This window comes from Colias eurytheme, chromosome 9, assembly GCF_061535395.1.
Source record: "Colias eurytheme isolate Ceu_HAF_F1 chromosome 9, ilColEury1 Martin Lab GWU primary, whole genome shotgun sequence".
Lineage (NCBI taxonomy): Eukaryota > Metazoa > Arthropoda > Insecta > Lepidoptera > Pieridae > Colias > Colias eurytheme.
The window spans coordinates 1,683,109-1,709,947 of NC_142988.1; the positions used below are offsets into that span (position 1 = coordinate 1,683,109).

General features: G+C 35.9%; 4 protein-coding genes and 1 non-coding gene across 5 annotated transcripts; 3 read left to right on the forward strand and 2 right to left on the reverse strand.

Annotated features, from left to right (window-relative positions):
* Positions 1-1,922: 1,922 nt before the first annotated feature.
* LOC149905606 (U1 spliceosomal RNA) lies at positions 1,923-2,082 on the forward strand. The gene has a single exon (XR_016457115.1). It is a non-coding gene; the product is annotated as a U1 spliceosomal RNA (small nuclear RNA).
* A 2,119-nt stretch (positions 2,083-4,201) lies between these two features.
* LOC149905607 (uncharacterized) lies at positions 4,202-10,108 on the forward strand. The gene is made up of 4 exons (XM_090105452.1): positions 4,202-4,448; positions 4,741-4,984; positions 7,129-7,212; positions 7,297-10,108. The coding sequence occupies exons 1-4, from the start codon at positions 4,410-4,412 to the stop codon at positions 9,972-9,974; spliced, it is 3,045 nt and encodes a 1,014-aa protein (XP_089961578.1). The 5' UTR covers positions 4,202-4,409; the 3' UTR covers positions 9,975-10,108.
* Positions 10,109-12,392: 2,284 nt separating this feature from the next.
* LOC149905608 (THAP domain-containing protein 1-like) lies at positions 12,393-16,647 on the reverse strand. The gene is made up of 3 exons (XM_090105116.1): positions 16,568-16,647; positions 15,914-16,109; positions 12,393-12,632 (listed from the first exon to the last, which is right to left on the reverse strand). The coding sequence occupies exons 1-3, from the start codon at positions 16,645-16,647 to the stop codon at positions 12,393-12,395; spliced, it is 516 nt and encodes a 171-aa protein (XP_089961242.1).
* Positions 16,648-20,781: 4,134 nt separating this feature from the next.
* Positions 20,782-24,359, forward strand: LOC149905609 (mitochondrial E3 ubiquitin protein ligase 1-like). Its single transcript, XM_090105532.1, has 7 exons — positions 20,782-20,878; positions 20,914-21,123; positions 21,322-21,479; positions 22,013-22,170; positions 22,431-22,701; positions 23,534-23,741; positions 24,230-24,359. Exons 2-7 carry the CDS (start codon positions 21,007-21,009, stop codon positions 24,347-24,349), a joined length of 1,032 nt encoding a protein of 343 aa, XP_089961658.1. The 5' UTR covers positions 20,782-20,878; positions 20,914-21,006; the 3' UTR covers positions 24,350-24,359.
* Positions 24,360-24,643: 284 nt separating this feature from the next.
* Positions 24,644-26,724, reverse strand: Ctu1 (Cytosolic thiouridylase subunit 1). Its single transcript, XM_090105531.1, has 4 exons — positions 26,537-26,724; positions 25,916-26,455; positions 25,578-25,782; positions 24,644-25,287 (listed from the first exon to the last, which is right to left on the reverse strand). Exons 1-4 carry the CDS (start codon positions 26,582-26,584, stop codon positions 24,746-24,748), a joined length of 1,335 nt encoding a protein of 444 aa, XP_089961657.1. The 5' UTR covers positions 26,585-26,724; the 3' UTR covers positions 24,644-24,745.
* Positions 26,725-26,839: the final 115 nt, after the last annotated feature.

Consider the following 26,839-nt stretch of genomic DNA (forward strand, 5'->3'; position numbering starts at 1 on the left):
TTTCTCGCCATTTTTGATTTTTGGCCATTTTTTCTTACCGCTACGCCATACTAATACCTAATCTGTGCGCTACCCGTATATTCGATGTACTCTGTGGTGCGCCCGTATATACTTAGATTATACACCTAGGTGTATAATCTAGTGTACGTTAAACATCGATATATACTATCGATAGTATCGATAGTAAATGGCTATCGATACTATCGATAGTTTTTTAAAACAATCGATCGATTGTTTACTCAAGTATTACTTATAGTTTACTAGCTTACCGCCCGCGGCTTCGTCCGCTTTGTCTAAAACCCAATAAATTATATACCTTCCTCTTGAATCACTCTATCTATTAAAAAAAACCGCATCCAAATCCGTTGCGTAGTTTTAAAGATTTAAGCATACAAAGGGACATAGGGACAGAGAAAGCGACTTTGTTTTATAATATGTAGTGATGATACATCCCTACAGTCTAGGTATGCATGTATGTAGGTTATTCCCCGGCCATAGTGACAACTGACAAAGGCGTAGACATTAGGATTGTTCTCTATAGTAGGGGAATTACCGTGCATATTTCATTAATTCAAAGGTGTACACATTGAGATTATTCTCTATGGTAGGTGAATTACCGTGCGTATATTATCATTCATTTTAATAATGATGAATGCTGATTTTTTTATTGTTATCTCAAATTTAATTGAAAATAAAACTTCGTTTCGTATAAAATTTGTTATTTTATTGATGTTACGCTAATCCTACAAAGTACAATCTTTTAAACTATCGATTGGCTATCGATACTATCGATAGTTTTTAGTAAAACTCTCGATACTATCGGATTACCAAACTATCGATGTTTAACGTACACTAGTATAATATGGTATAATCTAAGCGTATATATTATATTACTCTATGGTAAAGTAATACTGTGGTCAATCCGTGCCACAGATAACATGAACGCGCGAAGCGCGGCTGAATATCAAAAATTGATGAAATTGAAATGTTATTTCATTAGCGGCATTTCCATCTGCAAGTAAACTTCCGTAAGAACTGTCCGACAGTCTGTCTGACAGCAACTTGCAAGTGTAAGGCCGCGTTTCCATCTGCAAGTAAACTTCTGCAAGAACTGTCCGACAGTCTGTCTGACAGCAGCTTGCAAGTGTAAACAATGAAGCAAGTTCTGTCGCGAGTCGCGACAGTTTGTCAAGCGCTTCGTTCTTGCGAGAAGTGGCGAAAGCGTATGTAAACATGACTGCGTCTACTCGCGACAGATCTCGCTGCTTATCGGTCTAGTTCCGTATATCTCGCAGCAAGCTGCAAGTATCGCCCGCACGGCTTTTGATTTTGTTGAAAATAATGAGTCGACGACAAAGCCATGAATGCTCTTGTGGAGAAACTGTAAAGTCAATAGGATTTTATGAGATCATAAGATGGAATAAAGTGATTATTTTTTGAAAATGAAATGAAATAAAAATTTATTTATTTGAAGTGTGGTTACAAAGTTTTTATAATAAATTTTATGTCCGCACAATTCGCCAACAAATATTTATATTATGCTTATTTAATTTTATAATTAAACTAATTAACGTTATTATTTAAACAATATATCATTTACATTAGTTCATTAGATCATTTTACATTTATATTTAAATACAAATTATAAATTATGCCTAGTATAGCAATATCACAATTTTATTTATTACAAGTTGATTATTTTTATTGACCATCTTCCAGTTGTATTTCGCGCAATAAATTATGGTAAGTTCCAGCTTCGTGTTTCCTAGAAATCCAGTCTCGAACCCAAATTGATCTTTTTTTCTTTTTCGATAATTACTGTCACAATTGCATGTCGCTACCTGAACCTTCAGTTCACCCACGCGTCCGCGTTAAAATGTAGCAGGTAGCCCTTCTGGCTTACTTATATGTATATTATACATATACTTACCTGGCGTAGGGGACACCGTGAAGGAAGGCGGTCCCCCAGAGCGAGGCCCCGCCATTGCACTGCGGCGGGGTTGACCTCTGCGATTATCCCTAATGTGGATAACTCGGACGCGTTATTTTTGGTAGTGGGGACTGCGTACGCGCCGATTCGTGGACGATTTCTAAGAGTACCCGCGGCCCCGGCTAACTGCGCGGCTCGACGGAACACAGTGGGGTTTTAGTCGGTAAGAATCCGACATAAACCTTGGCTCCATCCCCGGGGGCCGTGGGTATCTTTGGAAGATTTCCCCACTATAAACGACGGGGATCTCGAAAATCGGATTGGGCTGTCGCTTGAGTGGAGGAGGCCGGAAGGGCCCTAGTCGGACGGGGGATGGTCGGTGAAGCTCTGCAACCGGCTTATGATGATTTCTGTGACATATCCATTTTTGACACGAGTAGAGATATCTTATCTGAAATCGTATCAATTGTATCCGTTAATCGATAATATTTTATATGAAAATGAAATCGATTTGAATAAAGTACCAAAATTAGTTTTTTCGGCATTTCACATACAATTAACTAAGGAAACTTAGCAAACAACAGTTATTATTGCACTACCCATTTATGTATTTTGGTATTTATTCCTCTATTGTACCAAAGGTTGTCTGGAAGAAATCGCTCTAAGCGATAGGACCGCCAATTGTACTGAGTGTAAGTTATATTTAAGTGTTTGTATTTCTTGTTTTGTTATCTTTAAGTGCAATAAAGTATTTATAAATAAATAAATAAATAAACAACAGCAACAAAAAGTCAACAATAACAGAATACCACGTAATTATAATATCTTATATCACAGACTAATAATAATATACTACGTATACAACTTAAATCAATATAAAAAGTTTCCGTCACAGTCGTTCGGCTGGTGATCTTCTGGTTTATCTGACCCATCGATGGGCATCTGCAATTGAGAGTAAGGGGGAAGCCATGGCAGTTAGTTTAGACGTGGCCAAAGCTTTCGACCGGGTGTGGCACAAGGGGCTCCTCTCCAAATTGCCTTCATACGGACTCCCTGAGAGACTTTGCACATGGATCGCCAGCTTTCTCAAGGCACGAAGCATCAAGGTCGTTGTCGACGGATCATGCTCAGAGTCCTTGCCTGTGAATGCTGGTGTTCCACAGGGCTGCGTGCTGTCGCCTACGCTATTCCTTTTACATATCAATGATATGTTACAAATACGTGACATACATTGTTATGCCGACGATAGCACGGGCGACGCCGCATATACCGGTCTTGCAAATCTCTCTCAGGAGCAAGTGGACGAGCATCGAAAGAAACTTGTGTCTAAAATTGAGAAATCCCTTGAAGAAGTCTCAATATGGGGCCAAAACAATCTTGTACAGTTTAACCCCTCAAAGACACAAGTTTGCGCATTTTCAGCTAAGAAGAAGCCTTTTGCAGTGTTCCCTAAATTCCAGAATACTCCGCTCAAAGCCACGCCTAGCATCGGAATTCTCGGTGTCGACATTGCGAGTGACGTACAATTTCGCGGTCATTTGGAAGACAAGGCTAAATTAGCCTCAAAGAAACTCGGGGTGCTCGCAAGAGCGAGACAGTACTTCACGCCAGCTCATCGCCTGCTACTTTACAAGGCACAAGTTCGGCCACACATGGAGTACTGTTCTCACTTGTGGGCTGGAGCACCCGAGTATCAATTACTTCCCTTTGACCGCCTTCAGCGTCGTGCCTGCCGCATTGTCGACCTTCCTGAGCTAACCGATCGGCTCGATCCATTGGCTTTGAGGCGTGATGTTGCGTCTCTATGTGTATTTTATCGCATTTACAACGGAGAGTGTTCTGAGGAACTATTTGCACTGATACCACCTGCACAATTCCATCACCGCACTGCTCGGCACAAACAAAAATATCATCGTCACCATCTCGATGCATGGCGTTCGTCAACTGTGCGTTTTGCACGGCATTTCCTGCCTAGAACCACACTCTTGTGGAACAAACTACCACCTTCCGTGTTCCCCAACCAATATGACATGGGAACCTTCAAGAAAAAAGCCTACACCCACCTTAAAAGCCTTCTTCCACCTCAAAACCGGCAATACGTTCCCTAATGGTGTGAACTGTCATGGGCGGCGACTATCACCTACCATCAAGTGGGTCGCCTGCTCCATTGCCGGGGTTGCAATAAAAAAAAAAAAAAAAAAAAAAAAAAAACAAGGCTGACGCACTCGTACAGACGATTGACCACAGATTAAGTATTAGTTACTACTTTTGTGTTATTTTATTTTATTTTTCATTATATTAAACTAAACAATACTGTTTTTATTTTATAAGCTTATGATGTTTCATTTTTATATTTTTGGTAATAATGCCGCCATAAAATAAAAATATTATGCACTAAAATTATTTTTGCTTTTTAAACATAAAATACGTTAAATTGGGAACACGATGAAGTGTCACAGGAATCATCGTAGGTGGAAAAATGGGTGGAAACTGGAATTTGGAAAGGAACACAGAGGAAGTATGGACTCTAATTATTGATATCGTTTACCTACGTAGTATTTGTATTCTCCTTGGATATCGTGTTGATATTGCCATCAAGAGACAGCTGACAGACACGCTAAAATGAAGGTAAGAATCAGTTGTTTAAAATTTAAGAAATCTATTTGTTTCTCATTTAACTGAGTTTTATGCTGATGCCCTTCGAGGGAGTGAGATCAAGGTTACATGACCAGAAAAACACAGGCGCGTCATTTGTTTGGCCTCAATGAGAATTTTCATTGTTACTAACATACATGTATTTACGTTTCCAGGCAAATTTTGTTGATAGGTGCCCATACGTGGTGGTCCAATTTTTGCATCGGTTACCGTGTGGAGATATTGGTGACTATGTTTGTATACCTCGCTCCTGGATACGGGTCCGCAGAGTGACAGATAGAAAGAGTATAGTTGCATATCCTGATGAACCCCCATCGATAACTAAAATGCGAATTATGAACTGTGAGGAACCTTTAGACAAATGGAAACTCTACGTGGCAATTGTAAAAGTTGAAGCATGTGAGTACTTTTTAGATGCTTAATCGTGAATACATTGAGTTATAAGTAAGTTATCATACCAAAATGCATTGAAAAAATAATCGGTAGAGGTTACTAATTTTTTTTTTGGTAGAGGTTACCAATCTTTTTTCGGTAGCAGCTACCGATTTTTTTTGTAGAGATTATCATTTGCGAATTGGTTGAGATAACTGATTTTTTTTTGGTTAAAACAACTGATTTTATTTTTGGTGAAAGAAAAAAGATCACAGTTACAATTTTAAATTAGTAATTGTTGGCATTAAAAAAATTTAATCAAAAAATTTCACGTGAAAATTAATAAAAATTACAATGACGCTTGAAGTTAGCAGACGTCTATAAATTTTTGATTTTTTTCTATTAATTAAATTGCAACTCTAAAGATATTTCTAAATAATTGCACTTATAGTTTATTAAGTGTGAATTTTTTTTTAATTTTCTAATTAAAATTTTTTCAATAAATAATTTCTAAAAATTTTGAAATGTCCGATAACTGCATTTTCACAAATTACAAGTGAAAATTTTTAGAAGCATCTTTTTATTATAATTATTGATTTGTTATGAAAATTTTCAAAATTGGCAGTTGACGGCTAACTTCAGTATTATTAAATAATAAAAATAATTTTGGAAGTCTTTTAATTTAAACTTTAAATAATAATTTAATTTGAAATTTGTCCCACTCATATACCATACATGGTAACATTTATGTTTGGTATTTTTAAGTAGATGGCGTTGCAATACCAATAAATGAGAAACATCTCTTGTGTTTGCAGTACACTGTGAATGGATTATTTACTATTCAAAATTGTGACTAGTTGTATTTCACTTACTGTATGGATGTATAAATCTACCAATATTATAATAATAGTGATAAAAAAGTTGTGAAAATATTATGGACGATTTTGTTGCACAAAAATTAAGTCAGTGGGGTTTTGACAACATAATTTGTATGCTGTTTATGTAATATTACTCCACGGCAGTGTCTGTTTATTGAAAAATAGATTTGAGCTAATAATACATTTAAAAATACAATTAAATCCATACGAATATTATAAATGCGAAAGTAACTCTGTCTGTTACTCAATCACGCCTTAACTACTGAACCAATTTGCATGAAATTTGGTATAGAGATATTTTGATACCCGAAAAAGGACATAGGCTACTTTTTACCCCGGGAAATAGGATAGGTTTTTATCCCGGAAATCCCACGGGGACGGGAACTATGCGGGTTTTTCTTTGACTGCGCGGGCGAAGCTGCGGTTGGAAAGCTAGTAATTCATACACACTTTACATACATGAAACCTTTTTGATTTAGTCACCAAGTATTAATTCTTTATTTATTTTCATTTTATACAGGATAGAGCTTCAGGGGCGTTGTATGAAAAATATAATATGTAATACTCGAAAAAATGTTGTGTGGTTTTATGATACCACGGTAAAAGTGAAACTTTCCAAACACTGCTTTATACCTACTCGGCAGCCGACCGTCACGCGACATGCGCTACACAGACCAAAAAGTTTGAGACGATGCACGATGTAATAAAAGTTTCACTTTAAAAAGTTAAATTTATTACATATAATTGAAAAAGCACAATCAGTGATAACAAGATCGGAATTAGAGAGTTGGTTTTATTTTAAAATGCACTTTTTAGTAGAATTCAAGTTATAAAAGTCATGAACATTTTCGAATTAAATTTTAGTTAGAAGTGAATCTAATGAAGAAGACGATGAAGATATTTTATGGCTACAAACTTATCTGGAAGAATATGATGAAATTATGAAAAAATGGACTAATACATACGAAAAACGAGCTATTTATAAAAATAAGAGTATTTTGACTATTATAATGCTTTTAGATAGTTACCTTAAAAGTTCTACTGGATATTTATCAGTAAATTTATCTAAACTCAATTTAAATTAAGTACATACTTTAAAAAAATTTGAAATAACTATGGAACTTTGTTTTAGATTTAGAAAGATTTTAATCATACTTATCCACAAAACGATAATAAATTTTTTGAGAAAAAAATTTCCAATCAGTAACCTCTACCGATTATTTTCTTCAGTGTCTGATGTTATCAGTAACTCGTTGATAACTTGATTGAATAATTACGTTATATTTCTTTTAGATTCCTATAACGATGCTTGTGAGTACATCATAGAGAAATTTCATACGACGCTTAGGACTAAATCTTTGGCTGTGATAAGAACTGGTGAGTATTTACATTGTTGATAGCCATGCGAATTAACTTTTATGATTTTCATCTCCAATGATAATAATTAAACTATTTTTTCAGATTATGAACGTGTGCCAGCCACACCAACAAAACGATGCAGTCCGTCACTAAAAACAATCAATTCGTCAAATAGCAATCAACTGAAAGTAGTAGATAGAGTTACACAAAGTGATACGATTTCAAATCCAAGTGAGTATCCTGAACATTCCAACGTAGAATCAAGAACACTAACTTCATCGAATCTGACGGGCGCTGTTTCTTTTGAAAACACTGTGATTAAGGAAAATTATAAAAAAAATCATCAAGACCAAGCTTCTCAACCAAGTTCTGATGATCTCTTACTCAGATATCCCTATATTCAGCGAAAACCAGAAAAGGATAAAGAAACCCAAGTTAATAGTTCAGGGCCTGGTTCTCGAAGCACGGGAAAAACCCTTCATGCTTTAAAGTGCCCTCCAACGCTTGCAAACCAAATCCGTGAATATACGCTGAATCCAGAAAAAAACCAACTATTATCAATTTATCGTAAACATTTACATCACATTGCATTGACTCAAGGAATACAAGATAGCAGGATTCCAAATCTACGAACCTTTACTCTTGATATTCCCGAACCTCTGTTCCTGGATTTTAACACTGGATTAAATACCTCGTTTGCCATTCAAAACCCTACCAACGAAGATAGACAGTTCAGTCAGCTAGAAATTTCAAAGACATCGCCGGTTATTCGAGAACATCCACAAGTTATGTTGAAACAGAAAACACCTGATCATTCCTCAGAAGTCGATTGTGCTACGTCCAAACCTGCCGCCCATAGTGAAATGACGAATGCTTCAGATGTATCGATTGTCTGTACGAATTCAGCAGAGCATCAGGATTCAATCGTAGAAGACATGGTCGTAGAATCGAGAACACTAACATCATCGAATCTGACGGGCGCTGTTTCTTTTGAAAACACTGTGATTAAGACAAATTATAAAAAAGATCATCAAGATCAAGCTTCTCAACCAAGTTCTGATGATCTCTTACTCAGATATCCCTATATTCAGCGAAAACCAGAAAAGGATAATGAAACCCAAGTTAATAGTTCAGGGCCTGGTTCTCAAAGCACGGGAAAAACCCTTCATGCTTTAAAGTGCCCTCCAACGCTTGCAAACCAAATCCGTGATTATACGCTGAATCCAGAAAAAAACCAACTATTATCAATTTATCGTGAACCTTTACATCACATTGCATTGACTCAAGGAATACAAGATAGCAGGATTCCAAATCTACGAACCTTTACTCTTGATTTTCCCGAACCTCTGATTCAGGATCCTATCACTGGATTAAATACCTCGTTTGCCATTCAAAACCCTACCAACGAAGATAGACAGTTCAGTCAACTAGAAATTTCAAAGTCATCGCTGGTTATTCGAAAACATCCACAAGTTATGTTGAAACAGAAGACACCTGATCATTCCTCAGAAGTCAATTGTGCTACGTCCAAACCTGCCGCCCATAGTGAAATGACGAATGCTTCAGATGTATCGATTGTCTGTACGAATTCAGCAGAGCATCAGGATTCAATCGTAGAAGACATGGTCGTTGACAAATTGACTAAGGCGAGCTGTATTGAACAAAATGGCTTCTCCGAAAGTAGCGCCGAGAATGACTCCTCTGCTAATCCCAAAGCTCTGGTAGAGGCAAATTATTCAGGGCAGACCATAAAGACTTTTATGGAGGAAGCATCGCCGATGGTTGAAGCAGTTACGTCGAGTGGAATATCATCGACGCAAGATGTTGATAATGATGAAGGAAGTAACTCTTCAGATCTAAGTTCAGACGAAATCATTGCTGATAGTACAAACTCTCATGAACAAGCAAATCAATCAGTTATTTCTGTATTGAACAAGGCTGATGTCTGGGCGGATCAATTATATTATCTTTTTCAAACAATGAAAATCAACTTCTCAGAAACCTGTCAGATCGCTCATGATATGCACGAATCATTAGTTCAAACCCAGAAAGTGATCGAACGTATTGCGAATGCATCAGAAAATTTGCGAGCACTGAAGAAGGGCAAAGTCGTTGGAGTGACTTCTAAAGAGGTTACGATGGAGGTTCAACAAATAGCTGAAGTAAATCTAGCTGAGAGGAAAGAGGAAGAAAACCTTGATGTCAGTATGGAGGTAGATGAAAAGGAAAATAACGATGTGGACTCTAAAAGTAGTAAAAAGGATGATAATTGTGGTGACGATATCAAAGATGTGAAAGGTCAGGATAGAGATAATGAAGTTTCGAAAACGACTCGTGGTCACATTCGAACCTTTGTATTACCTCCGGAATACGATCCAAATGACACCAAATGGACACTAAAGTACCGTGAGGATGACCCGAAACTTAACCTTGTTGAACTTGTTCCTGGAAGCAGTGTATTTATAAACTCTATTAAACTAGCGCATTGCATGCGGTCTGCAAGAGACTGTAAAGCGTTAGCTCGAAAGTTATTAGAGGAAATTTTTACTCAAAGTGCGTTAAGTGTTTGTTCACTTACTGGTGTCAGAGCTAACGCTTTTGATATAAGTGGCACGAATGTCAGGCCTGGGTTAGATGCGAATGCAAGAATGGCTATTTTAACGTTCGTCGAAAAGCATGCTTTGGAAAAAAAGTGGGGTATGTTTGACTCGCAGAGTGTCATTAATAGCTTACGCAGCAAAATTCAGGATATAAGAGCTAAATATGCTAAAACAGCGTGAAGATATTTTATAGATAGATCTTTTTTGTCCAAATAGTCGGTGGAATCGTCCCTGCTTTTCATTATTTATTGTTCCTCGAGTATAAGTTTAATTTTGATACTATAAATGTATTCAAATATATGCTATTGTTACTATCAGTTTCTTTTACTTTGCTAAACCCTGTACATCAAACCCTACTTCGGAGACCATATCTGTGTCTTCGACCACAAAGGACGTGACGGCGCCACCATCGAAGTTAAAAAAAAATAACGAACGGCGAACCGATATAAAGCAGCGCGCGCGCACGCCGCACGACTCGGGGTCATTCGTTCGCCGACCGTTGCCCAGTGCACATCTAATGATTTATCACGAGCTTACTATAACTTATTTGTGATATTTATTTTTATTAATGGTCATAATTGTAATACCAAGTGATTTTGTGGAGACCTTCGTGTTCTTTTAAATCAATCTTAGTACACATATAGAGGGTAACTTGGATTAACACATAGGATAGGTTTTATCCCGGAAATCCCACGGGAACGGGAACTATGCGGGTTTTCCTTTGAAAACGCGGGCGAAGCCGCGGGCGGAAATCTAGTTATTATTATACAAAAAAATAGTTTAAAATTATATATTATTTTTCAGCAAATTGACATATTGAATTTAACTTAATGTAATGTTGTATTTTCCTGTTATTGAAGGTGCAGTAGACCATATTGTATTCAATTGTAAGCTATGTAATAGACTGTTTAGAGACTGTATCCTTGTTGGAAAATCTTAAATATAAATAAATAAATAAACAACAGCTTTTTGACATTCCTACTACATTTTCTAAATCTCCTTATTATCATGTTTGCCCTGACTGATAGATTTCTTCTCTCCCTCTCTACGTGGGCCACACTGAAAGTATTGCGTAACTAATAAATAAAACAATTTATTAGTCTAATATTATATTGACTACTTTTTAAAGTATTCTCCGTTACATTTAAAACACTTTTTCATCCGTTCAAACCATTTCTGGAAACATGAGGACCATTGGTCCGAGGGTATGTTTTCTGCGTGCTGTTTGAAAGCAACCACGGCCTCTTCTGGCCACGTAAATGTCGAACTACTCATTGAATCATAGATTTTTGGGAAAGGAAGAAATCGCAAGGTGCTAGGTTAGGACTGCGTGCGGCATGAGTCACGTGCTCTATGTTTTCAGAAGCCAAAAATGACTGTTTTGTTCGCGGTGTGCGTCGAAGCACTGTCATGGTGCAACAAGATGCGACTTCTAGGTCGCTTTTCTCTTATTTTTTCTAAGACTTTATGCAAAAAAATAGTGTTGTACGACTCGGCATTAATTCCTCAACTTATGAGACTTCATAATACATATGTTAAAAAAATATAACATTCGAAATTCAATCATTTATGGGTGGCCAGAAACTAGGTATATCCTCATCATCACTCAGAGTGCTGGTAATGAAATGCCCCAAATAGTTAAAGTTATTTACATTAACCAACTCTGTTTCATAGATATATCGGAGGGACGCTGCCAGGACCCCGCCCCGACCGAAACACTAAAACATTGCTTTTTTTTTTCATTATAAAGTAACGCATGTTCACTTGCATATTTTTGACAGATTTCCACCAACACCCTGAGTCCTCTGATTGAGGGGCTGAGGAGAACCATGTCATCTGCATTATGCAGGATTTCCTCCTATATGACATCCGACATGAGTCGCACTCAGTTCCTCAATCAAGTCATTAATATAAAATTAAAAAAATGTTGTGTGGTTTTATGAAACCACGGTAAAAGTGAAACTTTCCGAACACTGCTTTATACCTACTCGGCAGCCGACCGTCACGCGACATGCGCTACACAGACCAAAAAGTTTGAGACGATGTAATAAAAGTTTCACTTTAATAACAAAGGAGAAGTTAAACCACCCTGTCTTATCCACAATTTAGAACGTAGGTATCTGAGTATGAATTTTGCCATTTTTCCACATTCTGTTGATTTTGATACCAAAACCTCAAAATCCGAATAATGCTATCTGACACACCAGACCTTTGCAACTTGCCCCATAATTTATCATACACCACACGGTCAAATGCTTTACTTAACTGATTTATTTAGAAAGATAGTCAATAAATAAAGCTTTCTCTCACTGTATGTCTTTAAAACTACTTTCAATTTTCAAATATGTATAAGAAACTAGCAAACCCGGCGAACTTCGTTTCGCCACCAGAGACACCTTTTCTTTGCTATAAACCTCACGGAGCCCGAGACCTTTCCAACGAATGCAAAACCGTGGAAATCAGTTCGTGCGTTCTGGAGTTATAGCGTCAGGAAGGAAAACCCGACTTATTTTTATATAGTAACTAGATTTATAGACATTTAATGAAAGGGAAACAACCAAGAAATTTCCTTAAATCATTAATAATTTTAATTTACATTCAATCAGGAAGAAGGTTTTGATCTTTAATTTTCCCTTCTAAATAATTTATTATAGTTTCCAAATCTTCAATCCTTTTAGCTTTGCGTCTATTCTGTTCCCTAAATCTTTTTATTACCAACCTTTGGTGTGGTACTAAATCATATAATCTTTTTTCTCTTGGTGTTAATGGTCTTTTATTTTTTTTTTGATGTGAATGACCATTATTATTTTCTTCTTCTGTGTTGGTTGAGTTACCATCCTGTAGAGAATTAATGTGATTATTACCAATGACTATTATACTAGCTTTTTTATATATCATAAATTATTACAACATAATTTTTAGATGTAAGTAGTGAGTAAAACATAATGTAGGTAAGTAGTAGGAAAATACCCAGATGAAATGGACATTTTTATTTCTGCCTTATTTATCAAAAAAATCGACTTTCTGTAAAAAAACATATTTTCCTAGAATTTATAAGTAGTATTATAACAAACAAGCTATTAAATTATAAGTATATTTTATAACATACTTCGCCATTAGTGATGGTATCCAAAACAAGAATTGTTGGACATGTGCATAAAAAATGTGTGCGTATACACACGTAAGAAGTGAAACTTCTTTATGACCTTATTTTTCAAAAAATAATTTACTATATGCAACTTTTCAGAAATACGTCGAATCACGCATGGTAGGGATAAGAAAAAGATGGCGCGTAACGGAAAAATAACACGCGTAACGAAAAATGTTACACTAAATTTTTTTCCAACCCCGATAAAGAAGTTTCACTTCAAAAATGACTGAATTTTTTGGTTTAAACAAAATCATCATCATTAAAATGAATGGAGCAAATAGTACTGAACTTCGTGGGAGACCAATTTTTATTACCTGTTGCTTCTATCCATTTTACTTTTGTTTTTGGGTCTATAAGAAAACTGAAAAATACATCTGCAGAGTAAGGACTGTGCATTTCAATAAAGACTATTCTAAAAACATTTTTCAGCTTCCAAGTTCCAGTTACGAGTGATAGAATATAATATGACTTTTATTTGCTACAAAATTTTCGTGTAAAATGTTTTAAGTCTTTACTGATGAAATGAAACGTCTCCATTGTCTCGACCAACTCTTTTGGAAGAGTTTTTACAAATAAAGATTGCACAATTTGGCATATTTAATGTTATTTTTCTGATAAAATTTGATACAAGCACGTTTAGATACAAATTAGTGACAGAGCATGCACAGTAGTTTCTTTACGCCGACTTTATAGTTTATACAATACTAGCTTTCCGCCCGCGGCTTCGCCAGCGTTTTCAAAGGAAAACCCGCATAGTTCCCGTTCCCGTGGGATTTCCGGGATAAAACCTATCCTATGTGTTAATCCAAGTTACCCTCTATATGAGTGCAAAATTTCATTGTAATCTGTAGTATTTGCGTGAAAGAGTAACAAACACACACACATCCTCACAAACTCGCATTTATAATATTAGTAGGATTAAGGATAGTAGGACTAGTAGGGTAGTAGGATAGGATAGGATGTATGTTTGCATTGTATTAATTTAAGCGATCTTTAATACATAGAGTAAAGTAATACTGCTATAATAAACGCGTCTTCATCTTCAAGTAGTTAATAATCAAAACCACAGAACAATATCGAGATAGAATAAATAAATAAATAATAAATAACTATTATAGGACATTATTACACAAAGAAGGAAATAGTTCGTCGATTTATATGAGAACCGAGCGTGTACGGTGTAACATTTTGCGTAGGTACTTTGACGTCACGCGAGTCTTTTAGTGATGTGCACAACGTCAAAAGAATCGTTTCCTATCGTATTATCGATCGCATCAGAAGAGCGTCCGTCAGTGAGCCAACCAGTATAATATATGTTCTGTGGAGCCAACAGGCTTCGACGGGAGAGGACGCGCGTTGGTCTTGCGACTCCCCAGAGTAGGTAAGTTCATAATGATTAAGTATATTTTAAAAGAATATAATTTAGTTTTAGAGCGTATTTCATGTCATATTAAATAAATCATATGAAGTAGGTACCTTTTATTTCTTAACCATCGTTACTGTAAGGCTAAAAAATAAATAGAAACTAAGTAGGTAGCTAAAACATTAAATGGAATCGAATTGGGAATCGATTTTGACCTTGACAGAAGAATAAAAACACATAAAAATGTATGTTAATTTTTATGTATGCATGTGTGTATGCATGTATGTATGTTCGGTGTTATTATCTATACAGGGTGTCCCGCTTTCGGTATACTAAGCGCGAAGGGACTTGTAGTTTTGCATACACTGATCACATAAAAAATACTTAAATAACAAAGTTACGCGAAAAATTTTTTGCTAAATTTTTCCTTAAAATCCATGTATTCGTCTCTAGCTTCGCGCAGCCGGCATATACCGCTTCGCTAATGTGAGTATTTTGTCTATGAAAACATAATCTTAAACGATAGCTCACATGCGGGTGGCAAAGTTGGGCGGTTTGCTTGTTGGGGGTGTACACATGGAATTTTAAGAATTTCTCTATTTAAAAAAAAAATGCGTCTGGAATTTTATAATTATTTTTTACGTACTCAGCGTATGCAAAACTACAAGTCCCTTTGCGCTTAGTATACCGAAAGTGGGACACCCTGTATATGTATTTATAATATTATATTTATCGTCGCCTAGGACCCACAACACAAGCCTTAATTGAGCTTACTGTGGGACTAGGTCGATTTGTGTAATAATGTCCTATAATATAGTCCATAATATAGTCCAGCATCACGTGCCCACTCGCCACTTACGATTCGCATCCACCCTTCGAGCTAAAAGCTCTCGCGACTCCACTCTGGCCGGCCGGTTAAGGCAAGCCAGAGGTGGGGGGGTCCTGTCCTCGTCAGGCTTCACTCCGACCGGCCGGTGAAGGCAAGCCGGAGATGAAGACAGGGGCCTCCCCCGGGAGCGCTCGGTTCCCGCGGGGTCGCTACTCCCCGACACCCCGCCACAAGGTGTCCTGCGGGTTGACTGACTGCACGGGTGAAATATCTATTGTCACGTAGACCATAGATATTCCAACCGTGGGCGATGGGGTCGTCACATCCCTACGCCCTTATTATTATTAAAATCTTGCAATTGAATATTAAAATACATGCATTTGCATACATGTGCAAGTCAGGTGACAATATAAAATTCTAGTATCATGGTGCTGACCTAATGATGGGAGACGGAAGGAACTCCTCAACCACTAAACATTAACCCTTCGTGTTTGGAATTGCTTGAAATCTTGAACAGTAGATGAGTGTTTTATAAAGAAAAGTACAGTCAGCAATAAAAGCTTGTCCCAAAAATTTATTTTTTGGAAAAATCTTATTTAGCTAATTTCTGTTTATCTCATATCTATTTCGTTACAGACAAGTTACCATGGAGCAGAAGAATCGTGAAAAAATATTAGCTGCTAAACGAGCAGCTAGTAAAGCAAGATACGAAAAAATTAAGTCAGATCCTATTTTGAGAAATGAAATTAACAAATGATTGTGATGTATAGATGTACCTTTTCATTATTTGACATTATCACTACATCTATAGTCGGATAAGCTGTATGGATTATTCGCCGAAACTTTGATGAGCCAGTAAACGAATCTTCGTGAAAATGTATGGAACAAATCCGGCTGTGTTTCGTAGGAAACCAGTTTTTACAACCCGTTGCTTCAATCCATTTATTTTTCACGAGAGGATCTTTCGGAAAACTGAAACAAATTTGCAATAGTATAGTAAATATATTTTAAACCATCGATATAACTAAAATTCATCCCTTTCGTCAATAATATTATAGGATTAAAAAATAATTATTATTTTTTACCTATTGAAAACAGAAAAATTATAATTATTATAATTTTTCGGTTTTCAATAGGTATCGATTTGAATCGACTAAGAAATCGGCACTGAAAATCGTGGGGTACAACTCTATATTCTTACTTTTGACAGAAAAATGAGAAATCAACCTTTCGCGTTTCGACAGTTTGGAATGTTTTATTTTCGTTGCTGGTTTTCAATGCATGTCCAGTCTGACGTGTAAAATTAAAGCCGTAATGGAAAAGTAGTTAAGTAGCACTATTCCGTTACCGTTTACATGAAATTAATACGGAGCAAAAAAATAAATTGTTTTATAAGTAATAACAGATATTTTAGGGTAAAAAGTACTTACCGGTGAAAGGAAAGATTTTCATTGACACCTTCAACTTTTTTGGTGGTGTTTGCACAGTTAATTATCGAGCACGGGGCCATTTTCTATTTGCATTAGTCACACGTCACACACGGAGAGCGGTCGAGAGTGGACTGAGCAGTGAGCATGTGAATTGTGAGCATCGCTGATCGCGGCGAGCAACACGATCTGTGAACACGATGTTAAATCGCCCTTTCGGCACGCGAGGTACATACACTCCTTCCTTCTATCTCGATATAGTTCTGTGTTCTGTGATCAAAACAACCAAGAATTTCGTAAACAATAACAAAGTGTCAGTTGATGGCAGAGTATTGATGGTCAGCTGTCAAATATTTGTTTTTTTTTTTTAATAATTAGTGGTGTGACTTTTGTCTTTTGTGTATCACATCTTCACTTCCCTTTTTTCGTCCGAAATCGGTCTTCGAACCGGTGACCGGTCACGAATAACACGCAAATCTCAACCACAGATTAAGTATTAGTTATATATATTTTCATGGTTACTACCCACAGACATGTATCAAGATAGACTAAGCGAGTGTATGTACTTCCCGTGTCCAAACTAAGATTATGAAACTTACTTGACGCTGGCCTACACTCAGTCCGCGCTTGCAGTTCGCCAAGGAAAGACGTGAAGCTGAATAAAGTAAAATGCCGAATTACGCCGTTATAAACTGTAGAAACTCCACAGCTGTGAGTGGCCGAGTTAGCAGAGATGTTTCCTTCCACCGGTAAGTAATTTTCTAATCAGAATATGCACTATTTATTTTAAAATCAAATAAAGAATATCTGTGGAAAACGATCGTGACAAACACGGATACCAAATCATACGAAATGATTCGGAATACATTGCGGCTTTTACTTGGCACGGTAAAGATCGAGTCGTATGATAACAAGCAATGAATAGCGTCTTCTCATTTTTCTGTTCTCATTTTTCTGTCCAATTTTGTGGTTAGTGATGTTCATTTGATGCAACAGTTCTCGATTCTAATCGATTTTATAATCGAACAGAAAAATGATAATTTGAAGGAGCAATTTTTCAGAAAAAAAAGGCATAGATTTTTTTTGTCATTTAATACGACTTGACCTAGAACTTTTAAGTATTTTAATACAAAGGTACTAAAAATAAATATTATGACATGGACGCCATTAGTTAAAGTGTCATCTTGGGAGTTTTTTAAGAAAACTCCTTATTGCTTAGACTATGTTTGTTTTTTCAGTTTTCCAAGTAACCCGAACATAAAAGAAAAATGGATTGATGCAACGGGACATAAAGATTGATTGATTGACAGTTTCATTACTTTCTTTCGATGGCCTCTCTAGTACGTAGTACACGGTAACTCAATGGGCATATGTAAGAAAAAGCTAAAACACATTAGTTTACTTGTTAGAATATTAAAAGGTTTATAAATTTATTTTATCATTCCTCTGTCTATGGTAATTATCATTTTTCTGTCTTGAATCGATTTAGTAATCGATTACGATTCATTTAGTTAATTACCTCTTAGACATAGATCTAGTTTGATCTGATTTCTTTCGATTTACTTCGATGGGATAGGACGATACTAGAATCGCCGCGCGAGTGGCGTCCTAATCGATTTAGCGTAAAATGAAATTACCATCACTAAAAAGCGCTCGTGACGTCATAACGCGTCAAGGTCAGTACAAAAAATATGACACGCTTGGTTTTCATACAGATCGCGGTACTTGCGTAGTCTATCTATGTCTGTGTTACTACCTATATATCACGCCAAACGCGAAAAAACGCGAAAGTCGGAGACTCGAATATGTTCACAGATTATAAAATATCTAGATAGCAGTTATGCGGTGGATGGTAATACCACAGTATTACCATCCTACAGTATGGCGACGAATGTACTTGTGCAGAGAAACGGAGGGGAACTGGCGGGGGGTCGGGCGACGCGGGCCGCTTAATGCAATCACGCTGAGTTTGCATTAACTATCGCGAAAGGACGACGCAGTCGTATTTTTTGTGTAATAATTTTATTATACATAGGTACTTACATATTCTATTATGACGCGCAAAAACTGTTTCGTTTACGGATGTAAATCTACATTGAAATCCCAGAAGGAAACAATATTTCAGAAAGATTGTATTAATTGTATCTGTTGAATTAAAATCAAAGCTATGTATATGTTGTCCTCATTATTTTCTAATCAGATTGTACATCCCAATGCGAATGCATTACTTAGTTAAATGGTATAATATACAATTAAGAACATCCAAAAATAAAGTGTCCACGTAAATAATATTTAGCAGTGCAATATCTGTAATTATATATTTATGAACAAATAATTACATCAGATTTAATAATCGCAATTATTTTGAATGTACATATGAATAAATGATTTCATCATAATATAAATAATCAAAATTGTTTTATTTCCCATTTGTTGCAACCCTAGCGTATTTTCGTGTGGCAGCGTAAGTACCTACGCTGGCGGCGGCATCGCGCGACATCAAAGGCGATTCCTTACTGTAGGAATAATTGTAATACTGTGGTAATACCGAATAAGGGTGACATGTTCAGAAACTTGTGTCACACCAAAACCTCACGAGCGCGATCGCAGGTATAACGAGAGAGAGACGGACCGATCTCCCGTCTCATTTCGAGCGCTGCCACCAATAAGACGTTATCACGTAAACATCTCGATCGTAAACCTACTTTACAAACAACCAATTTTTAAAGTGAAAATTTTATTACATCGTCTCAAACTTTTTGGTCTGTGTAGCGCATGTCGCGTGACGGTGTGCGTGACGGTCGGCTGCCGAGTAGGTATAAAGCAGTGTTCGGAACCGTTCGAACAGTTTCACTTTTACCGTGGTTTAATAAAACCACACAACATTTTTTTTTAAAGTTATTATTGTCATTTTACTCATTAGGTAGTGTACTTTCGATATCCGTTTAAAGTTTTTTTATATCTGCTATAGTTACGGAATAATCGCCTGTGCACACTTAACGATTACACCCTGTATACAAAACTAGCTTTCCACCCGCAGCATCGTCCGCGCAGTCAAAAAAAAACCCGCATAGTTCCCGTTCCCGTGGGATTTCCGGGATAAAACCTATCCTATGTCCCGGGGTAAAAAGTAGCCTATGTCCTTTCTCGGGTACCAAAATAGCTCTATACCAAACATGCAAATTGGTTCAGTAGTTAAGGCGTGATTGAGTAACAGACAGACAGAGTTACTTTCGCATTTATAATATTAAGTATGGATGTGTGGAGACTTGGAGAGGCTGCCTTCCGAATTTCTGATCAGAAAACTGAAAAATTCTGACGTCCGATCGTTTGCATCCGGCGCCCATCAGAAGCAGACATCCGACACGTCAGAATTCTGATAGTATGCCAATTACTTGCTCTGTGTAGTATGCGACTATCCCTAACAAAATGTATGAAAAGAGTGCGTCCGGCGGGCATCAGAAATTTCTTGACAGAAAAATTCTTAGGGCGTTTGTCCACTACAAGGAATTTTACGGTCCGGCATTCCGATTTTCTACGGTCCGGTATGGCACGCCATTAATCTAAATACTAGCTTGTGCACTATACGTAATTTTACTGTCCGACATTTTACTTTTCCCTATTCCGGATGGTTTTTTGAGTTTACGAGTCGCTGTAGGTATAATTGTTTTCGAGTGCCCACTTGCTTGGATTTTACTCTTTTTATTGCATATGCCAATTGAAAGCAAGCTCTTGTTTTACTTTCTTTTAGCTGGCAATGAGATTTGAGAAGTCGGTATTGTTATTTTATATACATTGACCAAGCATTGACCTATAATTATTATCTAAGTAAGTGTTGGTAAGTTAAAGTTCAAGTGGGAATAGATTTAGCTCCTCGTCACCGATTAAAATAAATAAGTGAAACACGCATTTTAAATCTCTTACGGAACTTTAGTTTTTATAGAATAATATATCTTACGAAGTAATATAATATTTCATATTTTTTACTCGTTTCTTGTAAAATGCAAAAAAAAATATGATAGCATTCTACCGCCAAACTTCCTTGAACTGTACCGCACTGATCCGAGTAAAGACGGACAGGTGCACAAGCCAATTCATCGGATTTTTCATGCCAAACCGGACCGTAAAAAATCGGAATGCCGGACAGTAAAATTCCTTGTAGTGCACAAGCGCCCTTACGATGTTTGGTCGGCCTAAAGTGTCATAGTCAGAATTTTCAAAACTTTTCAAACTACAGTCAAAAGTCAAAACAATGTCAATTGTCAAACAAATATATTTTTTACAAATTGAGGTTATTTTATTAATTAGATAACAGTGATCACCACAGAACACTATTACTCCTAGCGGAGGTGATCACTCCTAAAATGTGAATACTCTAAATAAACAAGAGAAGCATTAATCAAAATTTTATGTTTCTAAAGTAAAACAAAGCTTACATTAAAATGGATTTTCTTTCGGAAGTAATTGCGGAAGCTATTGTATTAAGTATAGACTCTATAATATTGGGATTTTGTGTAAAACAGCTGAGCAAATGTAAACACATACTAAACGCGCTACAGGTAATTATTTTTTATTTAAAAGATATGTTAGCTTATCTAAATTCATAACAAAAAAAAAACACTATGACAATGGAGTACGAAAATCTATCCTACAACCGAATTATAGGAATATTTTAATCGGAAAAATATTCATAAGTTTAGATTAAGAGCTAATAAAAATCATGTCACAGTATTTATAGAAAATACTTATTATTTCAGACAGCACCAGTGTTGGACATAGATTCAAATCTTCAGAAAGAGATAAACAAATACCCAAATTGTGTGATACCCTATGTTGTGATAAGAGGGCTTGTAAAACCACTTGGCAACCCAATAACTAGTAATTATAATCAGTCTGTCACTGGTGTAATACAAAGGTACAGTCTTTTTCTTGTTTCATAAATATGGTTGTGTTCAATAAACATTTTCATGAAGTTGTTGTAATAACTCAGGCCCCGGAATCACAGACACAATAGAAAATCTATTGTGTCGTGGACCGATCGGGCCGTTCGGGGCTCAATGGGTTAAATTGTTTATGATTTCGGCATATAAGAATATTTTTTTTAATAAGTACAACTTATTGGAAGCATCATAGTTTTTTTCTAATAATAAATATGCAATATATAAGCCGATTCATATACATACAATTTAATGTATATGGTTAAATTGACAGACCGGTTGGCTTAGTTGGTAGTGACCCTGCCTTCCATGCAAATATTTGTGTGATGAACAAAGTTATTTGCTGTCTGAGTGTTAATTATCTATATCAGTATTTATAAAAAAAATATCTATGTATGTTTGCAGCCATTTGGTTTCCATAACACAAGCGAAAGCTTAGTATCGGATCAGATCGTGCCATCTGTGAAAATTATCCTGAAAATATTTATTTAAATTTTAACTCTATCGTCAGGTTGACAATAAAAGAGCATGTGATAGCCAGAACATCAGCTGGTTTCTGGTCAGATCAGACACGCACCATCCACGAGGTGTGTAATGCGACACCGTTTGTGCTCACAAATGGGAAACATAGCATTGAAATTGTTGATGCCTTGGCCGCGGAATTATTGGGTGATTATTTGTCTTTAAAAAATTAAATAATATATACAAAATGCATAAAGTTAGTGTACTGCGCTTATAAAATTTATTTCATTGATCAATTATTGTGTTGATTTCTGTAAGTTTAAGAAAACTTGTCAAATAAAATTTTAAAATTCAATATTGAACAAAAACAAAATCACCTTTTTCAATTTATGATATAGATGCACAATAAATTATTTAAAAGCATTGGACTGATAACTAATTAATAAAAAAAAATTATATCCTTCCAGACCTTGATGTTATATCGGACAAGTTTGAGCCCATGTCACCAGGAGTCATAGATCATGTGTGGGGATTCTTTTCTGGTGTTCGTCAGCGAGGTCTCCAAACCATGGAGGAGATGTTACGCGACGGTTCCTACATCACGGCGATTGGAGAACTCAGCAGAAACAGCTCGGGACTGAAAATACAACCGCCGAAAGACGGTCTGCCGTTATATTTGACGACGGCGACCAAATCTAGCTTGTTGAAGAGGTTGGCTAGTTCTCGGGATTTGTTGAGGTAATTCTTGAATAATATAAATAATAATGTTCAGTGATATAAATATGCTCTTCTCTCTTTGGTTTATATCAATGGGCTATCTATCACCGAAAGAATTTTTCAAATCGGCCCAGTAGTTCCTGAGATTAGCACGTTCAAACAATTTCTTCAGCTTTATAATATTATTATAGATATTACATCTACATACAAAACACAACAATTCATTATTTTTCAAAGCTAATTTGTTTGTCTGAAATCTTAATACTATTATAAAGGCGAAAGTTTGTATGGATGTTTGTTACTCTTTCACGTAAAAACTACTGAACCGATTACAATGAAATTTAGCACACATATAGAGGGTAACTTGGATTAACACATAGGATAGGTTTTATCCCGGAAATCCCACGGGAACGGGAACTATGCGGGTTTTCCTTTGAAAACGCGGGCGAAGCCGCGGGCGGAAATCTAGTCTGAAATAATACATTATTCATGATGTAACTTCTTGACCATTGTACTTTTATTTTTCAACTGTATACATGTTTACGTTTAGTGCTTCACATAATGTTACTTATAAGGGCATCTAAATTGTGTCTTATTTTCTTTAAAAAGTAAGTTTTATTGCTTTAAAATATTCATATGAAGTTATTTTGTGTTTATTATGTGTTTTATATTACGGACTCCCTGATATTTCATAGATCAATTTTCATTTATGATAATTATATACGTCGTATCTTGCTTTTGTGTTTGCATTATTCCATTTCAGCTTGATAAAGTAAAAAAAATAATACGACAATAAGCGAAAAATACAACAGAAATGCAAATTCGTTATTAAACTCAACATACTAATCAACAGGGTGCTAATAGTGGTATTTGGAACGGTAGCCGCCGTCGCGTCTGGTCGGATAGCTTATAAATACATGAAACGGCGCAAACGACGCGCCGCTGAAGATAGTATGAAGCGGCAATTGGCAGCCGGGAGGCGAGAACGGAGAGCTCAGAACAGAGATAAGGGGCTTAGTGACGTGCAGCTGTGTGTCGTGTGCACAGATAATCCTAAGGAGGTTAGTTGGTGCGAGTTTTTTTTCTATTTTTTTTTGCACGGTAATTCCAAGGAGGATGGTTGGTGTTTTTTTTTTGAATAGTCGTTTAGGTTGCCAGTGATGAGGTAACTAAATAAAGAGAAGATGTGTGTAGTGTACTAGGAGAGCATGAAGCGGCAATTGGCAGCTGGGAGGAGAGAATGCAGAGCACAGAACAGTGGGTCGTGTGCACAGATAATCCTAAAGAGGTATTTGGCGGGCTTTTTTTTTTCAAGTTCATTTGAAGGAGGTTGGTTGGTGGTTTTTTTTGAGGATCATAGATAAAGTAGGTTCTACAATCTTTAAGGTGTTTTTGAAAAAAGAACTTGACCAATTTTTAACTTGATATTTTCGAACTGGCCTGTCTTAGGAATTAGGATAAAATTAAAGAATTACTTCCAGTCTACTTAGTAATATGACGAACTAACTTTAAAGTTTAATTATAACTAAAAATTATTATATTATTTCAGATAATATTGTTGCCGTGTGGACATGTGTGCCTTTGTGAAGACTGTTCGGAAAATATTCGCGACAATTGCCCAATTTGCAGGGAGAGGATAGAGTCTCGTGCACCAGCTTTTATAACATAGACAAATATCATTTATTTTATGCATTTGATTTAACTAAAAATCTTGTAATTAACTGTATAGATGACGATTCATCCAAGATTTCAATGCAATTTTAACTTTAAATTAAAGAAATGTTATTAATTTTGTGAAGTTCACAATCAGTTGGAAGCTCAAGATATTATGTATTTGGAATAACACTAAAGTACTCGAGATTTTAAATATTGTGCTTTGTATTATAGTGCTATTAAAATATAAGATATTTATTTCTATTAGAAAACTAACAATGCCTAGCATTTAAATGTTATTGTGATGGAATAAAGTGTATAATTTAAAATAAATGATTTTTATTTACAATAGATATACAAATAATAATGTAAATACATATATACACAATAATTATTTATGTGTACATTAGGGTCAAAATGCTATACTTAAACCATTACCACAAGCGCCTGCACATGTATTTTCTTCTAATAAAATATTTTCATCATTTTCCGAATCACTTAAATCTTTTCCATTTGACGTTACATTATTTATGTCTTTTGAATCTGGCAAACCATACTCTTGTAATAACTTATTAATTTTTGGATTTTCTGGTAACACTAAGTCCTTTGAAGCACAACCACAGTTACTACTACATGCATCGCTATGTGTCGATTTTACGTCACTATTTCTATTACACCCACTTTTACACACTTTACCCTTAGACACACAGTTGTTTTTCTTGAAGTCCTCATTCATTTCTTCTATTTCAGCCGCCAATTTCTGTCTTGCGTTATAATCTTCTAGCATTTTCTTTGCTTTTGAACTTTTTCCTATGCCGAGTTTGGGCAGACCTTTGTTAAGACCCTCTAGTAGAACACAAGCCTTGCACACTTCTTGGGAGGACACAAAATTACACCTGGAACACACTCTCTGTGATGGGAGGGAGACCTCTTCTTTAACTAACATTGTTTCACCTAAAAAGTAAAATATTTTAATAAGTTTAACATAGAAATTCTTCAAATTTATTAAAAACTAGCGGTCCGCCCCGGCTTCGCCCGTGGTACATGTTTACGTTTTCTCTACATAAGAACCATCCTCGTACTTCAAGGAATATAATAAAAAGAGAATTATCGAAATCGGTTCAGCCGTTCTCGAGTTATGCGCTTACCAACACATTTTGCGATTCATTTGTATATATAAGATTATTCTGATATATCACATTTTTTATTGTTCTTTAATAATAATTAAACTATACTTTACATACCTGAATATATGATATCCATGATACAAGATGGTCTGATCTTTTCCAAATCCTTTAGCAAAGCTCTTGCATGGCCTCTGTATGCATTTGGTGCAAAAATACACTCAGTAGAAAAATATACCAGCTTCTTGTAATGTGCATACATTACTATTTCTTTCTCATATGTATATTTCAAAGGTTTCACTCTAGGTATTGTACCTTCACTACCCTGTAATAAAAAAAATCAAACTTCAAAAAAATAATCTACAATGTTTTTTAATTTAATATCCTCATTATATAAAGTTACACAATGTTTCATAAGAAAATGATGATAGATTTCACTTATAAAAACTCAATCTTACCGTAGAAATAGCTGTGCACCTTTTCAACCTTGCTATATCCCCTCGTAACACATTCATAAGCACAGTTTCAGCAATATCATCCGCATTATGCCCTGTTGCTATACATTTAACATTCAACATAGCAGCCCCCCTATCCAACGCCTGTCTTCGAAACACACCACAGAAAGTACAATTATTCTTACGTCCTATTTGAGCGACTATTTCATCCATTGTCCAACCATACAGATATTTGTACGAAAGTATCTTTAAATTCATCTCATAGTCGTCTCTATTGCGCTTTACAGTTTCGAGGCTATCATCTCGATATCCAGTTATTCCTTCATCTATGGATAATAACATGAGATCGAGGCCATAATCATAACGCTTATTTAACGTTTTGAGCACATGAGCAAGAACTGTGGAATCTTTACCACCTGAAGCGGCTATAGCGACGGAATCTCCGCGTTTGAACAATTCCCCTTTTGTAATCGTGAAATGGATTTCTGTCTCGAACGCCCAAAAGAAACACTCTTTGCACAATGCATCTCCAGTTTTTGGCCGCTAGAATAGTGAGTTATTATTTTAATAATATTACAAACATTCATAGAAATATGTTTACAAATATTCATAAATTGAGGTTACCTTTAGCATAGCATTTTTGCCACAGCCTGTTTTACATGGAACAGGCATGATATTATGGTAGTTTATAATTTTTTCTCAAAATGCGATTTTAATATTATGGTCCTAAAAATCCTTAAATATAGTTAACTATTAAATTCAAAGTTTGTTTTTTATTTGCAGAACAGGTGATTTATGACGTTGACAACAATGCATAATTGGATTGGAGCACTGTAGGTAATTGACGTACCTATACAGAATATAATCATAAATTGTCACAGTATTAAAAAGACACAATACCTAGGTTTCGTAATAAGAGTTAAAAAA

What these genes read in the sequence shown, in the direction of transcription:
- LOC149905607 (XM_090105452.1), top strand. Translation starts at nt 4,410, where the DNA reads ATGGGTGGAAACTGGAATTTGGAAAGGAACACAGAGGAA. An exon ending in TGGAAAGGAACACAGAGGAA is followed by an intron (nt 4,449 to 4,740) that starts GTATGGACTCTA and finishes TTACGTTTCCAG; the next exon opens with GCAAATTTTGTTGATAGGTG. An exon ending in TTTGGCTGTGATAAGAACTG is followed by an intron (nt 7,213 to 7,296) that starts GTGAGTATTTAC and finishes CTATTTTTTCAG; the next exon opens with ATTATGAACGTGTGCCAGCC.
- LOC149905608 (XM_090105116.1), bottom strand. Translation starts at nt 16,647, where the DNA reads ATGGCCCCGTGCTCGATAATTAACTGTGCAAACACCACCAAAAAAGTT. An exon ending in GAAAATCTTTCCTTTCACCG is followed by an intron (nt 16,110 to 16,567) that starts GTAAGTACTTTT and finishes AATTTGTTTCAG; the next exon opens with TTTTCCGAAAGATCCTCTCG. An exon ending in TAATGTCAAATAATGAAAAG is followed by an intron (nt 12,633 to 15,913) that starts GTACATCTATAC and finishes AATTCTCTACAG; the next exon opens with GATGGTAACTCAACCAACAC.
- LOC149905609 (XM_090105532.1), top strand. Translation starts at nt 21,007, where the DNA reads ATGGATTTTCTTTCGGAAGTAATTGCGGAAGCTATTGTATTAAGTATA. An exon ending in CTTGGCCGCGGAATTATTGG is followed by an intron (nt 22,171 to 22,430) that starts GTGATTATTTGT and finishes ATATCCTTCCAG; the next exon opens with ACCTTGATGTTATATCGGAC. An exon ending in GCACAGATAATCCTAAGGAG is followed by an intron (nt 23,742 to 24,229) that starts GTTAGTTGGTGC and finishes ATATTATTTCAG; the next exon opens with ATAATATTGTTGCCGTGTGG.
- Ctu1 (XM_090105531.1), bottom strand. Translation starts at nt 26,584, where the DNA reads ATGCCTGTTCCATGTAAAACAGGCTGTGGCAAAAATGCTATGCTAAAG. An exon ending in GCAAAAATGCTATGCTAAAG is followed by an intron (nt 26,456 to 26,536) that starts GTAACCTCAATT and finishes TCACTATTCTAG; the next exon opens with CGGCCAAAAACTGGAGATGC. An exon ending in GGTGCACAGCTATTTCTACG is followed by an intron (nt 25,783 to 25,915) that starts GTAAGATTGAGT and finishes TTTTTATTACAG; the next exon opens with GGTAGTGAAGGTACAATACC.